General features: G+C 64.9%; 3 protein-coding genes across 3 annotated transcripts; 2 read left to right on the top strand and 1 right to left on the bottom strand.

Annotated features, from left to right (window-relative positions):
- The first annotated feature begins 2533 nt into the window (after nt 1-2533).
- On the top strand, nt 2534-4201 carry LOC142593456 (vasotocin-neurophysin VT). Its single transcript, XM_075709638.1, has 3 exons — nt 2534-2653; nt 3172-3373; nt 4029-4201. Exons 1-3 carry the CDS (start codon nt 2534-2536, stop codon nt 4199-4201), a joined length of 495 nt encoding a protein of 164 aa, XP_075565753.1.
- A 2865-nt stretch (nt 4202-7066) lies between these two features.
- Nucleotides 7067-8173, top strand: LOC142593458 (neurophysin 1). Its single transcript, XM_075709648.1, has 3 exons — nt 7067-7186; nt 7424-7628; nt 8124-8173. The coding sequence occupies exons 1-3, from the start codon at nt 7067-7069 to the stop codon at nt 8171-8173; spliced, it is 375 nt and encodes a 124-aa protein (XP_075565763.1).
- Nucleotides 8174-9282: 1109 nt separating this feature from the next.
- MRPS26 (mitochondrial ribosomal protein S26) lies at nt 9283-12153 on the bottom strand. The gene is made up of 4 exons (XM_075709324.1): nt 11897-12153; nt 10844-10981; nt 9904-10027; nt 9283-9507 (listed from the first exon to the last, which is right to left on the bottom strand). The coding sequence occupies exons 1-4, from the start codon at nt 12151-12153 to the stop codon at nt 9376-9378; spliced, it is 651 nt and encodes a 216-aa protein (XP_075565439.1). The 3' UTR covers nt 9283-9375.
- Nucleotides 12154-14609: the final 2456 nt, after the last annotated feature.

Here is a 14609-nt window from a genome sequence, read left to right as displayed (position 1 = left end):
ATGATTCCCAGTTTTTACTTTCATTATAAATGATCCAGCCACCAAGCCAGGAAACATGGAATTGCTGCTCTCCCCTTAACTGGTTTAGTGGTGGAGTTGGCGGTGTGAGGTTAATGGTTGGACTGGGTGATCTTAAAGGTCTTTTCCAACCCAAACAATTCGATGATTCTATAAAATCACCCCACAGGCCGGCCCGCAGCTGGTGGCACCCCCCCTCCATTGCCCACCCCCACCCCTCCCAGCACCCCCAAACCAGCCCCTCCTCATCACCGGGGCCAGCCCCGACGTGGCGGCGGATGCTCGTTGGGACCCTGATTCCCCTCCGCACATTAATTTCACGTTGCCGAGGTCCCCCTCGGCGTTGCTGGAAAGGGGATCTGGGACCGGCAGGAATATTCACAGCTGGATGGTGCAGGGACGGATTTTACACCGGTCCGGGGAAATCGCTGCCGTTTGCCCCGTACCGACATTTCCTGACACGCGTGTGCCAGGTCTCAGCGTGGGTGGGACCCGCTGGGTGCCAAAAACTGGGTCAATGCCAGTCCTAAAAATGCTTTTTTTTAAAATTTTTTTTTTTTCTTCCCGTTTTCCTCTCTCCCTCTGCCGTTGGTTTTCCGCCTTCTTGCTTCGCAGAGAAAAAGAGGTGGCAGAGGCGAGGGAGCGGTGGGTGGCAGTGACGGGTCGTTTTGGGTCATGGCGGGGTCCCCCTCGAACCCCGGCGCTCTGGTCCAGCGCTGCAGCCCAGCCCCTCGGTTTAGGCGCGTCTTTGCACACCCCGGTGTTCTCCCCCAGCCCGGGCCCCATCGCCTCCCTCCAGCATCCCCGCCCAGCGCAGCATCCCTCGAACCAGCACCCTCCCACAGCACCCTCCAAACCAGCACCCTCCCAAAAATCACCCTCCAAAACAGCACCCTCCCAAAAATCACCCTCCAAACCAACAGCCCTCCCCGAGCCAGCATCTTCTGAGCGAGCATCCCTCCCCAAACCTGCATCCCCCCCCAGACCTGCATCCCTCCCAAAACCCACATCGCTCCTAAAACCTGAATCCCTCCCAAAACCCGCAGCCCTCGCAAACCAGCACCTCTCCCCAAACCAGCACCCTCCCACACCAGCATCCTTCTGAACCAACAGCCCCTTCCGAACCAGCCTCTTCTGAATGAGCATCCCCCCCAAAACCTGCATTCCCCCCCCAAACCCGCATCCTTCCCAAAACCAGCATCCCACCCAGGCCAGCATCTTATAAACATGCATCCCTCCCAAAACCCGCATCCCTCCCAAACCCACATCTCTCCCAAACCAGCTCCCCTCCCCAAACCCACATCCCACCCAGACCAGCATCTTCGAAACCTGCAGCCCTCCCAAAACCCAAATCCTTCCCCAAACCCGCATCCCACCCAGACCAGCTCCCCCCCCAAACCCGAATCCCTCCCCAAACCCGCATCCCACCCAGACCAGCTCCCCTCCCCAAGCCCAAATCCCTCCCCAAACCCGCATCCCACCCAGACCAGCTCCCCTCCCCAAGCCCAAATCCCTCCCCAAACCCGCATCCCACCCAGACCAGCTCCCCTCCCCAAGCCCAAATCCCTCCCCAAACCCGCATCCCACCCAGACCAGCTCCCCCCCAAACCCGAATCCCTCCCCAAACCCGCATCCCACCCAGACCAGCTCCCCCCCAAACCCGAATCCCTCCCCAAACCCGCATCCCACCCAGACCAGCTCCCCCCCAAACCCGAATTCTTCCCCAAACCAGCCTCCCACCCAGACCAGCTCCCCCCCCCCAAACCCGCATCCCACCCAGACCAGCTCCCCCCCCAAACCCGAATCCCTCCCCAAACCTGCATCCCACCCAGACCAGCTCCCCCCCCAAACCCGAATCCCTCCCCAAACCTGCATCCCACCCAGACCAGCTCCCCCCCAAACCCGAATCCCTCCCCAAACCTGCATCCCACCCAGACCAGCTCCCCCCCAAACCCGAATCCCTCCCCAAACCTGCATCCCACCCAGACCAGCTCCCCCCCCAAACCCAAATCCTCCAAACCCCCAACCACCCCCAGAACCAGCATCTTTGAGCACCTCTCCCCAAAGCCCTCCCCAGCCAGCATCTCCCAAACCCGCACCCCCCTCCCCACCCCAGCACCTCCTGCCTGAGCACCCCTCCCCAAACCCGTGCCCTCCCCAGCCAGCACCCCTCCCCGGGAGCCCTGGGGTGCCCCGTGCCCCCCGCAGCAGCCACAGCTCGGGCTGGGGGGATTCAGCAGCCCTGAGCGCTGCCGCTTGCGCTCCTGCACTGAATCACCTCAATTACAGATTCGCTTGGATGCGATTCGGGGCGGGGGGGGGGGGAAACCACCACACAACACCAAACCCAACAAAAAACAAGCCAGCCCTCTTCTTCCTCCTCCTCCTCCTCCTCCTCCCCTGGGAAGGGGCGAGAGCAGCATAAATAGCGGCTGGCGCAGCACGGGGCCAGCGGCAGCGAGCAGCGGGTGTGCGGCCCCCCCGGCACGCGTGGCACGGCTGCGGGACCCCCGACATGGCAGAGCCTTCGCTGCCCCTCTCCTTCCTCTGCCTCCTCGCCCTCTCCTCCGCCTGCTACATCCAGAACTGCCCCCGGGGCGGCAAGCGGGCCCTGGCCGACGCAGCCCTCCGGCAGGTACGGGGTGCGACGGGGGTTTGGGGGGACGGGGTGGGGGGTTTGGGGGGGATGTAGCGGCTCGGGGGGTGCAGAGGCTCCCCGGAACCTGCGGGCACCCTTGGCTGGGCCACGCTCCCCCGAGCAGCGCGGCGCGCCCCGTTTTTTGGGAAGGCTGGGGGACGTGCCCAAGGACAGGCGGTGGCGGAGGAATGAGCGACACCCCCCCAAAAAATGCCGCTGTCCCCTCAAGGAGGGGACTGGGCTGAGCATCCCCGTGGCGGGGGACAGGGCACTGGCACGGAGCGGAGCCGGGGAGGGCACGGGGGGCGGCGGGGAGCCCCCAAAGCGGGGCCAGCGCGGCGGCACGAGGCCACGCCGCTGGTGGCGGGGACAAGACGGGTGACCCCGTGCCAGGGTGGCACCTCCCCGGCAAAGCGGGGCGAGGGGGGCTGCTTTCGAATACGAGGGAGGGCAAGCAGGGCGTACCCCCTTTTTTTGGGGGGGGTACGGGGGACTCAAGCGGCTCCTTCCCCCAGTGCATGCCCTGCGGCCCCGGGAACAGAGGCAACTGCTTCGGCCCCGGCATCTGCTGCGGCGCGGAGCTGGGCTGCTACCTGGGCACGGCCGAGACCCGGCGCTGCGCCGAGGAAGACTACCTGCCTTCGCCCTGCCAGGCCGGCGGGCAGCCCTGCGGCTCCGGCGGCCGCTGCGCCGCGCCCGGCATCTGCTGCACCGCCGGTAAGGTGGGGGTCAGCGGGATGGGGGCCGGAGAGCTTGGGGTGTTTTGGGATCATGCCGGGGGTGGCAATGGCACGGGTGAGCGCTCCGGGTAGACCGCACCTTCCAAAGGGGAAACTGAGGCACAGAGCGGCAGCGCTGGCCCTATTTTGGGATAATTTTGGGATGGATTCAGGCTAGAGCTAAGGAAGACGTTTTTCACCATGAGGGTGGTGCAGTGCTGGCACAGGCTGCCCAGAGCGGTGGTGGGTGCCCCGTCCCTGGAACATTTCAAGGTGAGGTTGGATGGGGTGCTGAGCACCCTGATCCATTTGGGGATGTCCCTGCTTGCTGCACAGGCTTGGACTGGATGGGCTTTGAAGGTCCCTCCCAACCCAAACCGTTCCGTGATTCTATGGATTGGGCTCGGAGCTCCTTCCCGAGCCGCCACAGCAGATGTTTCCCGGCCAGGCACACGCAACCTTCCCCGACGAGCTGGAAAAAGCCCGGCCAGCCCCACCGCTCCCCAGTTAACGGGGACAAAGCTGGAGCCTGAGCTGTGCAGGCAGCCCCGGCTGCCACCGACCTCTTCCCCAGCTGAAAATAAAACACTCGTGGTCCTAAATAACCCGTCCCGTCCTGACATTTGGGTTTTTTTTTTAACTTTCTGTTGAAGAAACCTGTGCGATGGACGCCGGCTGCCTGGACGAGGGCAGCGACGGGGCTCAGGAGACGGCAGAGAAGAACCTGACGGTGCTGGAGGGCTCGGCCGGAGATCTGCTCCTCAAGCTGATGCACTTGGCGAACCGGCAGCAGCAGCAGCAGCAGGGCAAGCATCCCCTCCTCTGAGCCGGGGTGCCGGGTGTCCCCCCCCGCCCCGTCACCGCTCCCCCCCCCAGCCTTGTAAATACGAGACCCAATAAAAGTCTTCGTGCACTGTGGTGGCTGTGTCTGGGGTGCTGGGGATGGGTTTGGGGGACCCCTCTGGGGCTCGGGGGTGGTGGTGTTAGAATCATCGAATCGTTTGGGTTGGAAAAGACCTTTAAGATCACCCAGTCCAACCATTAACCTCACACCGCCAACTCCACCACTAAACCAGTTAAGGGGAGAGCAGCAATTCCATGTTTCCTGGCTTGGTGGCTGGATTATTTTTTAATGAAAGTAAAAACTGGGAATCATTAAGGTTGGAAAGGATCTCTGAGATCATCAGTCCAACCATCAACCCAACACCCCCATGCCCACTAAACCATGTCCCAAAGTGCCACATTTACCCACTTTTTTGAACACTTCCAGGGATGGGGACTCCCCCACCTCTCTGGGCAGCCTGTTCCAAAGCTTGGCCACTCTTTCCATGAAGAAATTTTTCCTAATATCCAATCTGAACATCCCCTGGCACAGCTTGAGCCCATTTCCTCTCACCCTATCACTCACTACTTGGGCTGGAGGTTGTTGGGTCTTCCCCCCCCAAACTCCCCAAATCCCCATCCAGTGGGGTTCAGCCCCCATCCACAGCAGCTTTGCCAGGCTGGGTGCAGGATTCGGCCCCGTCTTGGCACCATCGAGTCCCACCCCAGCAGCCCTGGCAGCACCCATGGGTGCTGAGCCTGCCAGCACCCCCAGCCCCTGGAGATCGGCCACCACGCCCTGGGAGGTGCCACCAGCGTTACCTCTTGGCCAAGACCCCTCTTTGGGGCAGACTCGGGGCCCTGTTGCCTTCAGGAACCGGCGCGACAGGCGGCTTCAAGCCACGTCTACTCAAAATGAGAAAAAGTAAGGAAAACCACCCCCCAAAAAAAAAAAATCCCCCAAGAGCGGAAAGGTTTGGGTTGCCAGCTTCATACAAACCCCTGGGGCTGCTCTCATCTTTCCCTCCCATTGCTCCCCAAACTGCTCCCCTCCAGACAGCGATGGGCAGGATCAGCGATTCCCCCTTAACCCCCCCCAAATTTGGGTGCCGTTACCCCAGCCCTCTTCCCTACCCCCTCCGCAGGTCTCTTACCCTGCCGGGGTCCCCGCTGCGGGCTGGGCTCTGGCCGCGGCGCGGGGGACAGCTCTGCCTTTATAATGTCCCCGAGGGAGGTGGCACCTCCGGGGAGGTGGAGCTCCTCCACGCCGGCGGGACCCATCCTGCCCGCGTCGGCTCCCCGCACCCCAAAGCGGGTGCAGGATGAACCCAGCGCCCGGTCCTCACCACGAGCATCTTATCCCAGCCCTGGGGAAGGTGTGGGGGGGGACGGGACCCAAAATGGCCCCAAAACGGCCCACAAACTATTGGGAAAGCATCAGTGCCGATGCGGATGGGTGACCCCGAGCCCGTGGGATGAAGAAACGGGGCTGTGAAGCCCGGCACCGGCACCCAGCCTGTCCCGGGACGCAGAATGCGAACCCCAACCTCTCCTGCTGCAACGGGGACACGTGGCTGAGCCGGGATGACGCTCCAGGCAGCCAGGAGCCTCGGCATCAGGGTGTCAAGGTCCCAAAAAGCAGCAGGAGCGGATAATTGGGGTGGTTTGCTGGGGGGTTTTTTCCACACTTGTCTCCCCAGGACGCATCCCAACCCTGCCCGCGGGGGTCCAGGCACCCCCAGACCGGCCGCAGCGGGACGGCAGCCGGGGCTGAGCCACTGGGACGTCCCACGGGGGATGCTGAGCCCCGTTTCCGACCCATTAACGTGGATCCCAGCACCCGGCTCGTCCCCAGGGACCAGGGCTCAGCCCTCGCCGCCGGCCACGCTAAGCAGCAGATTTCGAAACAAGCCGGAGGGGACGAGAAGAGGTCACGGCTCTCGGGCTCTGGGCTGCTTAATTCCCAATTAAGCAGGCGCGGGGAGGGAGCGGGGTAATTGTCTCGCTAGACACAAGATCTGTCCGCAGCAGAGGAATTTATTCAAGCCGGGAAGCTCTTAATTGGGGTAACGAAGGCGAGGGGTCGGGGTGAGCAGGACCCCGCGTCACCGCGCCAGCCTTCGGCCCCGTTTCTCCAGGGGCTCCTTCGCCAGCTGGCCACGCGGGCCAGCGCCTCATGTCCGAGCCCCGGGCGCAGCTCCAGGGCAGAAGCAATGGGGGAATTTGGGTTTTCGGGCCTTTGCCGATGAGGTTTGGTGTTCCTGGGCCGCCTCGGCGTCACCGCCGTCCCAGAGCGGGACGAGCCCAGCGCTGAGCTTCCCCCAAAGACCGGGCAGAGCGGGAAGGGCCAGCGCCGCGTTTCCCACCCCAGGCGCTCCCGGAGGAGGATACGGGTTTGGTTTCCCCCCCCCACCAGAAGGGATCGGAAGCCAAGGGAAGCACCACGTCCCTCTCGCCCTGCTCCTGGATGGATGCATGCCCCCAGGCTACGGAGACGCCCACCTTCATCCCCACTCAACCCACGCCGGGGGGTCCCGAAGGGGACGCAGAGCCACGACCTGCGGCTCGGCAGCCCTAAGGGCTTGGCAGAGAAGGGACGCAAGCCCCAAACAGCATCTGCAGCCTCCGCACGTTTCCCCCCGCCACGGCCCGAGTCATCGCCGAGGAGCAAACCAACACCTTGGCCTTGACCTCACGTCCTCGACCTCCGGCTATTAGCCGAGCCCTCCGCTGTGGAAAGCAATGCCTTGTGGTTTTTAAGAGAAAGGGGTGACGCCGGTGCCGGCATGCCTAAGTAGGAGCCGGCGCTGTATATATACGCGAGCGCTCGCCGGGATGAGGAGCCGAAAAGCGTGCCGACCCCGCAGCCATGCCCTGCAAGGCGCTCGCCCTCTGCCTCCTGGGGCTCCTGGCTCTCTCCTCCGCTTGCTACATCCAGAACTGCCCCATCGGGGGCAAACGCGCCGTCCTGGACACAGACATCAGGAAGGTAGGTCCCGGCGGGCCGGGAGACCTCCTAGCCCCCTCCTTGCCTTCTCCCGACCCTCCCCAAGCCTTCCCGGGGCTTGTGCGGGGAAGATGCCGGCAGAACGGAGGGTTGGACGGGTGGGACTGGACGATCTTAAAGGTCTTTTCCAACCTAAACGATTCTATGAAGGACCAGGGGAAAGGCTTTCCCAAATAACTCTCCCCCACCTTCCCCCCCCGCCCCGCTTTCCCCGAGCAGTGCATGCCCTGCGGCCCCAGGAACAAGGGCCACTGCTTCGGTCCCAACATCTGCTGCGGAGAAGAGCTGGGGTGTTACCTGGGCACCCCCGAAACCCTGCGGTGCCAGGAGGAAAACTTCTTGCCAACGCCCTGCGAGTCGGGACGCAAACCCTGCGGAAACGGCGGCGGGAGCTGCGCGGCCCCCGGCATCTGCTGCGGCAGCGGTGAGGGCAGCGCCGGGCCCGCGTCCCGGGGGTCCTCGCACACGAGAGGTTACGATAAGGAAGGGGGAGAGGGGAATTTAGCCAAAGCTCTGTCCCGTCCGTCTGTCCATCCATCTCCCCAAAAGCCAGGGCTGCCCCGCTCAGGGCAGACTTGATCCTGACCCCAGGGAAGGCGGTAACGGACCATGGGGTTTCAGGGAAGGGGGAAAGCAGACAGCAACCAAATTTAGGGGGCTGGGCAAGCGGCAGGAGCCCCGTGGCGTGCGGCAGCCCGCGCCCCTTCCCGCTTTCATTACAGTTTTCCAAAAATCCCAGCCTCTTCCCCAAGTTAGACGCCACCAGAGATCCTGCTGCAAATCCTGGGGAGCCGCAGGGCACAAAGTGAACGTGATCTCGATGTTATTAAAAAGAAAAAAACAGCACCGGGGGGTCCCCGAGGGCCGGTTCGTGCCCTCCCATTTCAGGCAGCGCTCTCCCCTTTCTCTCCCCGCGCAGACGGCTGCGTGCTCGACTCATCCTGCGACCAAGAAATGCTGTTTGCGTGAACTGCCCGGGAGAGGAGAACTGCAGGATGATCCCTTATCCATCGAGCCGAGAACAGACGAGCCGAGGTCTGCGACTCAGATTTAAGTGATGATCTTAATTAGAAATAAAACTTGTACGAGAAAAAAAAAAAAGTCGTCTGTTTTTCCTGCGCTTGCCTGGTTTAGGTGCGGACTCGGGAGGGCTGGCTGGAGAGAAAACGCTGTTTTTAGGAAAGCGTAGATAAAAATCAAGGATTTAAGGTCGGTTCGTACAGCCGGTGTTTTCTCCGAGCGAGGGACGGCAGAGGGGCCCGCAGCCCGTCCGGGCTCCAGCTGAACCGCAGCAAACTCCAGCCTGGCGCCAGGCAGACCAAACCCTGCGGTTTTGGGGCAAAGCCAAGAGCGCAGCTCGGTCTGCAAGACCGCGACAAGCCAGAACCGCCGAAGAGGACCTGGGGTAATTACGGTATTAGCTACAATTTAAGCCCTCAGTGATCACAGAATCACAGAATCATTTAGGTTGGAAAAGACCTTTAAGATCATCCAGTCCAACCATTAACCTAACACTACCAAGTCCACCACTAAACCAATTAAACCAATTAAGATGAGTAAAATAAGGCTGAAGAGGGGGGAAGAAGAGACATGTAAAAGCCAGCATCATTTTGACACCCGCTGCACAATTTTCTCGTTCAGCCATGCCAACAGACGCGCAAAGGAGGGTTTAGAGGATGATGAGCAGGAGCGACAGCTCCTTCCGCCGCAGCAGCCAACAGGGAAACGATTAATTCTTTCCCCCCAACAACAAAAAAGCAGCAGGTCAGTGTTTCCTACGGAGCCGCTCAGACCTCGTTTTCTCTCAAAAGCCGCCTTTCTGCCTCGGGAGCGTTCCTGCTCCGCCTCAGCCCCTACGCGCTTCGTGTGAAAGCGGGAGGGATCCAAACTCGTGGGAGGTGGAATGGCAGGGAGTCGGAGCAGGCACGGAACACCGGCAGCTTCTCCGCCCCCTCGCAGGGCTGAGAGTGACTGCCGGCGCGGCGGCTGCTTGTTGCGAGCCTGAATTTCTCCCTTGCCCTCCTTCCCGCAGGCGTTAAACCCCCACGAAGAACCACAGCCAGACCCACAGGCTTTTTCCAACAATTTCATGGTTGATTTATATGTTAAAAAGGAAAAAAAAAAAAATGGCTCGTAAGCGGAGCCTCTGGACAGAAACCGGGCCGGGGCGGCTAAGGCAAGACCGTCCGTTTGACGATCCGCCCGTCCTTGTCGATGGCGAAGTTGTAGTTGCGAGGGTTGTCCAGGCACTCCTCGATCCGCGCGTCCAGGTTCTCGGGGGTGATGAACGTTTTGGCTTCCTCCTGAACGAAGGACAAGGACCGGCTCTTAACGCGCATTAGCGGCCGGGCGGCTACGGGCAGCGCGTGAGCTGCTGGCGCCTGCAGAGCTCGGGGATCAACGGGAGAGCCCGAGCTGCCAGCGGCATCGCCGGGATCTCGGCAGGAGCCGAGTCCAGGAGGACGAAACCTTTTTTCTCTTGGCTCAGGATTATTCCACCCTCTGTTTTCAGAGCTCTCGCTCTTCCCCTATCCCATCCGCACGCTGTCAACGCTCCTGGAAGGCGCCAACACTTGCGTTCCCAGCTACCGGCATAAAAATGTCGGGAAAACAAGCCTACGGCTTCCACATCACTCCCACGGGCTGCCATCAAACCCCTCACAGGGACGGCTGGCAACGTTCGCCCCAGCTGCTCTTACCTGCAGCTGGAGAACCTCCTTCTCCTTCTCCTTCAAGAAAGCCTCCATCATCCTGGCCTTCCTCTCCACAGCCTGTAGCTTCTGCCTCCTCTGTTCTTCCTCTTCCTTCCTAATTCTTTCCTCTCTGCCATACGGAAAGGAAAAAAAAAAAAAAAAAAAAGGACAAAAAACCAAAACAGCACAGCTTTGCCAAATGCCCACAGCCTGCACGATGGCACTTAAGTGAGACACACTAATCCGTCGGGATGCGAAGCCTGCAACGTTGAGCGCAGCCAGAAAAAACGGGAAGGAGCAAAGCAGCTGCACCGCAAAGAAAACCCGTCCGTGCTGTCCCCAGCGCAGGGCCGAAGAGAATTCCCCTCCTCCCGCGAGAGAAAAACTGCACGCAAAATCTTAATGCAAAAGCTTTCCAACAGACCGGCGCTGCCAGGCGCGGCGCGGAGCCGAGACCCAGCAAGGTCTGGCTCCGTTTGGCAGCTCCACGTCGGAGCACGCGATTTTTCCAGCAGGACCTGGATGCAGAAGCTTGAGCGCTTTGCGACACACCAAGGGACAGCCGGGCTTTTCCCTTGAACCTTCTCCCGCTTTCAAGATTCAGCGGGTGCCGATTTCCTTGGAAGCACGGCCAACGCTTCCCGTGCCTGACCAGAGGATGGATCCCCGAGAGCGGCGCGGGAGGGAACGCGGAGAAACTCATCCTCCTGCGGACAGCTGCCTCAGGAGAGCGGGAGGCTGTCCAGAGCTCGCTACCTCACCCCTCAGCAGCGAGAGGTGCTGGAAATGCCACCGCTGCGTAGGCAGATTTATGTAAAAACCGGGCAAACTTTAGGTCAAGTGTCTTTGTAAAAATTAAGCCTGACTCTAACTGGCCCGGCGTGGAATTTGGTTCTGCGCAAGCAAAAATCGAAGCTGCGAAGGTGAGCGGCCCCACCGGGCTGACCTGCGTGCCCGCTGCCGGGCATTCTCCGCCTGGTTCCAGGCCATCAGGCGCCGGTGCTCGTCCATCAGCTCCGCCGAGTCCTCCTGGGACAGCAGGGCCTCCCGCTTCTTCTGCAGCACCTCGGCCCTGAACATGGCCCTGCCAGCAGGCAAGGGAGCCCGCTGAGCGCCTGCCTGGGACTGGGTGCCCGTGGGGTTCTCCCAAACCTGCCCCATAGCAGAGCCAGCCCCACCACCCCGACCCCCCCCCTGCCCCACAGTAACCTGGGGTCTAGCTGCCCCTGCTCCAAAGCAGCCCCAGGCTCCCCAACCCTCCCCTGCCCCACAGCAGCCCCACAGTCAGCCCCCTGCCCCACAAATAGTCCCACAGCCACTCCCCTGGCCCCACAGCCAGCCTTCTCCTTCACAGCAGCCCCACACCCCACTTCTACACCATGACCCCAACCCTCCCCTGCCCCACAGCAGCTCCAGAGCCCCAAAAACAGCCCCAAAAACAGCTCCCACCCAGCTGCCTGCCACACAGCCAGCCTCCCAACCCTCCCCTGCCCCACAGCCCTATACCCAGCCCCCCACCCCATAACCAGCCCCCTGCACCACAACAGCCCCCAAAACAGCCCCCCATCCAGCTTCCTGCCCCACAGCAGCCCCATACACAGAGCCACAGCCAGCCCCCCGACCCTCCCTGCCCCACAGCAGCCCCATAACCAGCTCCTGCCTCACGGCAGCCCCAAGCACCTGCCCCACACCCAGTCCCTGCCCCACAGCAGCCCAAAACCAGCCCCCCACCCAGCTGCCTGCCCCACAGCAGCCCCATAACCAGCCCCTTGCCCCAGAGCAGCCCCACAGCCCCCCACCCAGCATCAAAACCAGCCTCCCACCCAGCTGCCTGCCCCGCAGCCAGCCCCCCAAGCCTCCCCTGCCGCGCAGCAGCTCCACAGCCCCACACCCGACCCCCGCCCCACGGCCGCCGCAGCCCCCCGCCCCTCCCCGCCCCACAGCGGCCCCAGGCCCGGCCTCGCCAGGCTCACTCCGCCCCCAGCCCGCGGGCAGGTACCGGAGGGCGCTGAGGACCAGCCGGTGCTGCCGGTACCGCTCCGTCACCACCAGCAGCTCCTCGGGGTCGACGGGCGGCGGCAGCTTCAGCCGCGACGCCTTGGACTTGGCCGGGGGGTCGTGCCGCGTCTTGCGGCCCCGCGCCGGGACCAGCCGAAGCCCCCACGCGTGGCCGGGACCGGGTCCCGTCGGGGCGGCGGGGCCCAGCGCGGCCCCCAGGGCCGGCCCCGGGCGGCAGCGCCTCAGCGCCGGCAACATGGCGGGGCGGCCCGCGGAACCGGACGTGACGTCGGCAAGACCCCCCCCCCCCCGCGAGGCACCACGGGACAAGAGAGCGCGGCCTGGCGGGAAACGTAGTGCGGGACACGGCACCCACGGGACACGGCACCACCCCACGGGGGACACGGCACCAACCCCCGGGACACGGCACCCCTCCATGGGACACGGCACCCACGGGGGACACGGCACCACCCCACGGGGGACACGGCACCACCCCCGGGACACGGCACCCCCGGGGGACACACCCACGGGACACGGCGACACCCCCCGGGGGACACGGCACCCACGGGGGACACACCCCCGGGACACGGCACCCCTCCATGGGACACGGCACCACCCCACGGGGGACACGGCACCAATCCCCGGGACACGGCACCCCCGGGGGACACGGCACCACCCCACGGGGGACACGGCACCAACCCCTGGGACACGGCACCACCCCCTGGGACACGGCACCCACGGGGGACACGGCACCACCCCACGGGGGACACGGCACCAACCCCCGGGACACGGCACCCCCGGGGGACACACCCACGGGACACGGCAACACCCCCCGGGGGACACGGCACCCACGGGGGACACACCCCCGGGACACGGCACCCCCACGGGACACGGCACCCCCACGGGACACGGCACCCACGGGGGACACACCCACGGGACACGGCACCCCCCTACGGGACATGGCACCACCGGGACATAGCACCCACGCGTCACGGCACCCCCCCCCCCCCACGGGACACGGCACCCCCTACGGGACATGGCACCCATGGGGGACAGCACCCTCCCCACGGGGGACACGGCATCCACGGCGTACACGGCACTCAGGGGGGAGAGGGCACCCCTGGGGGACACGGCACACACCCCCGCGGGACATGGCACCCACGGGACACGGCACCCACGGGTCACGGCACCCCACGGGGGACACGGCACCCACAGACCCTGTGGGACGCGGCACCCCACGGAACGCGGCACACAGGGGGGACACAGCACCCACGGGACACACGGCACCCACGGGGGACACGGCACCCAGGGGACTCAGCACCCACGGGACACACGGCACCCCCGGGACACGGCACCCAGGGGGGACACGGCACCACCCCACGGGACACGGCACCCAGGGGGGACACGGCACCCCCGGGACACGGCACCCACGGGACACACGGCACCCACGGGACACACGGCACCCACGGGACACGGCACCACCCCACGGGACACGGCACCCAGGGGGGACACGGCACCCCCGGGACACGGCACCCACGGGACACACGGCACCCACGGGACACACGGCACCCACGGGACACGGCACCACCCCACGGGACACGGCACCCAGGGGGGACACGGCACCCACGGGACACGGCACCCACGGGACACGGCACCCAGGGGGGACACGGCACCCCCGGGACACGGCACCCACGGGACACGGCACCCAGGGGGGACACGGCACCCCCGGGACACGGCCCCCGACAGAGCCTCCCCCCGGGACAGAGCCCCCCCCGGCACACAGCCCCCCCACAGCACACAGCCCCCCCCCGCGGGACACAGCCCCCCACGGCCACTTGCACCCCCCGGAACACGCCCCCCCCCCCCGCACACACCCACGCGGGACACCCTCCGCGGAGCCACTCCGGCCGGGCCCCCCGGCCCCTTTATTTCCCGCGGGAGGCGCCGCTCGCTGCCGGCTCGGTCACGGGTGGGCGCGGGCGGGGCCGCTCAGCCGCGGGGCGGGGCCCTGCGGGGAGCGGGGCCGGGGTCGGGGGGGGCCGGGACCGGTCCCCGGTCCCCTCCCCGTGTCCCCCCCCGTGCCCCCAGCGCCCCTCCGGTCCCCCCGTGCCCCCCGTGTCCCCGCTCACCCGCTCGCCGGGCTCCTCCCGCCGCGGGGCCGGCGGCTGCCGGGGGGGGCACGGGGGGGGGCGGCAGCGCCAGAGCGGGGCCGGGACCTGCGGGGGAGCGGCCGTGGGGGGGGGGCGCAGGACCCCGGGGGGGGACACACGGAACCCGGAGGGGGACAAAATGGCGGGGGGGGGGGGGGGGACGGGACACAGAACTCCGGGGGGGATAGAGAATCCCGGGGAGGGGACAGAGAACCCCGGGGAGGGGACAGAACCCCGGGGAGGGGACAGAACCCCCGGGGGGGGGACAGAGAATCCCGGGGGGGGGACAGAGAACCCCCGGGGGGGGACACAAAATGGCGGGGGGAGGGACACAGAACTCCGGGGGGGACAGAGAATCCCGGGGAGGGGACAGAGAACCCCGGGGAGGGGACAGAACCCCGGGGGGGGGACAGAGAACCCCCGGGGGGGACAGAGAACCCCGGGGGGGGACAGAGAACCCCCGGGGGGACACAAAATGGCGGGGGGAGGGACACAGAACTCCGGGGGGGACAGAGAATCCCGGGGAGGGGACAGAGAACCCCGGGGAGGGGACAGAACCCCGGG

This window comes from Pelecanus crispus, chromosome 4, assembly GCF_030463565.1.
Source record: "Pelecanus crispus isolate bPelCri1 chromosome 4, bPelCri1.pri, whole genome shotgun sequence".
NCBI lineage: Eukaryota > Metazoa > Chordata > Aves > Pelecaniformes > Pelecanidae > Pelecanus > Pelecanus crispus.
This window is presented reverse-complemented; position numbering and strand designations above follow the sequence as displayed.

Excerpts from the sequence above, each read along its gene's own strand:
- LOC142593456 (XM_075709638.1), top strand. The coding sequence starts at position 2,534 with ATGGCAGAGCCTTCGCTGCCCCTCTCCTTCCTCTGCCTCCTCGCCCTC. Across the intron at positions 2,654-3,171 it reads CCGACGCAGCCCTCCGGCAG|TGCATGCCCTGCGGCCCCGG; the intron begins GTACGGGGTGCG and ends TCCTTCCCCCAG. Across the intron at positions 3,374-4,028 it reads CGGCATCTGCTGCACCGCCG|AAACCTGTGCGATGGACGCC; the intron begins GTAAGGTGGGGG and ends TTTCTGTTGAAG.
- LOC142593458 (XM_075709648.1), top strand. The coding sequence starts at position 7,067 with ATGCCCTGCAAGGCGCTCGCCCTCTGCCTCCTGGGGCTCCTGGCTCTC. Across the intron at positions 7,187-7,423 it reads TGGACACAGACATCAGGAAG|TGCATGCCCTGCGGCCCCAG; the intron begins GTAGGTCCCGGC and ends TTCCCCGAGCAG. Across the intron at positions 7,629-8,123 it reads CGGCATCTGCTGCGGCAGCG|ACGGCTGCGTGCTCGACTCA; the intron begins GTGAGGGCAGCG and ends CTCCCCGCGCAG.
- MRPS26 (XM_075709324.1), bottom strand. The coding sequence starts at position 12,153 with ATGTTGCCGGCGCTGAGGCGCTGCCGCCCGGGGCCGGCCCTGGGGGCC. Across the intron at positions 10,982-11,896 it reads CTGGTCCTCAGCGCCCTCCG|GGCCATGTTCAGGGCCGAGG; the intron begins GTACCTGCCCGC and ends GCCTGCTGGCAG. Across the intron at positions 10,028-10,843 it reads GCCCGGCAGCGGGCACGCAG|AGAGGAAAGAATTAGGAAGG; the intron begins GTCAGCCCGGTG and ends TCCGTATGGCAG.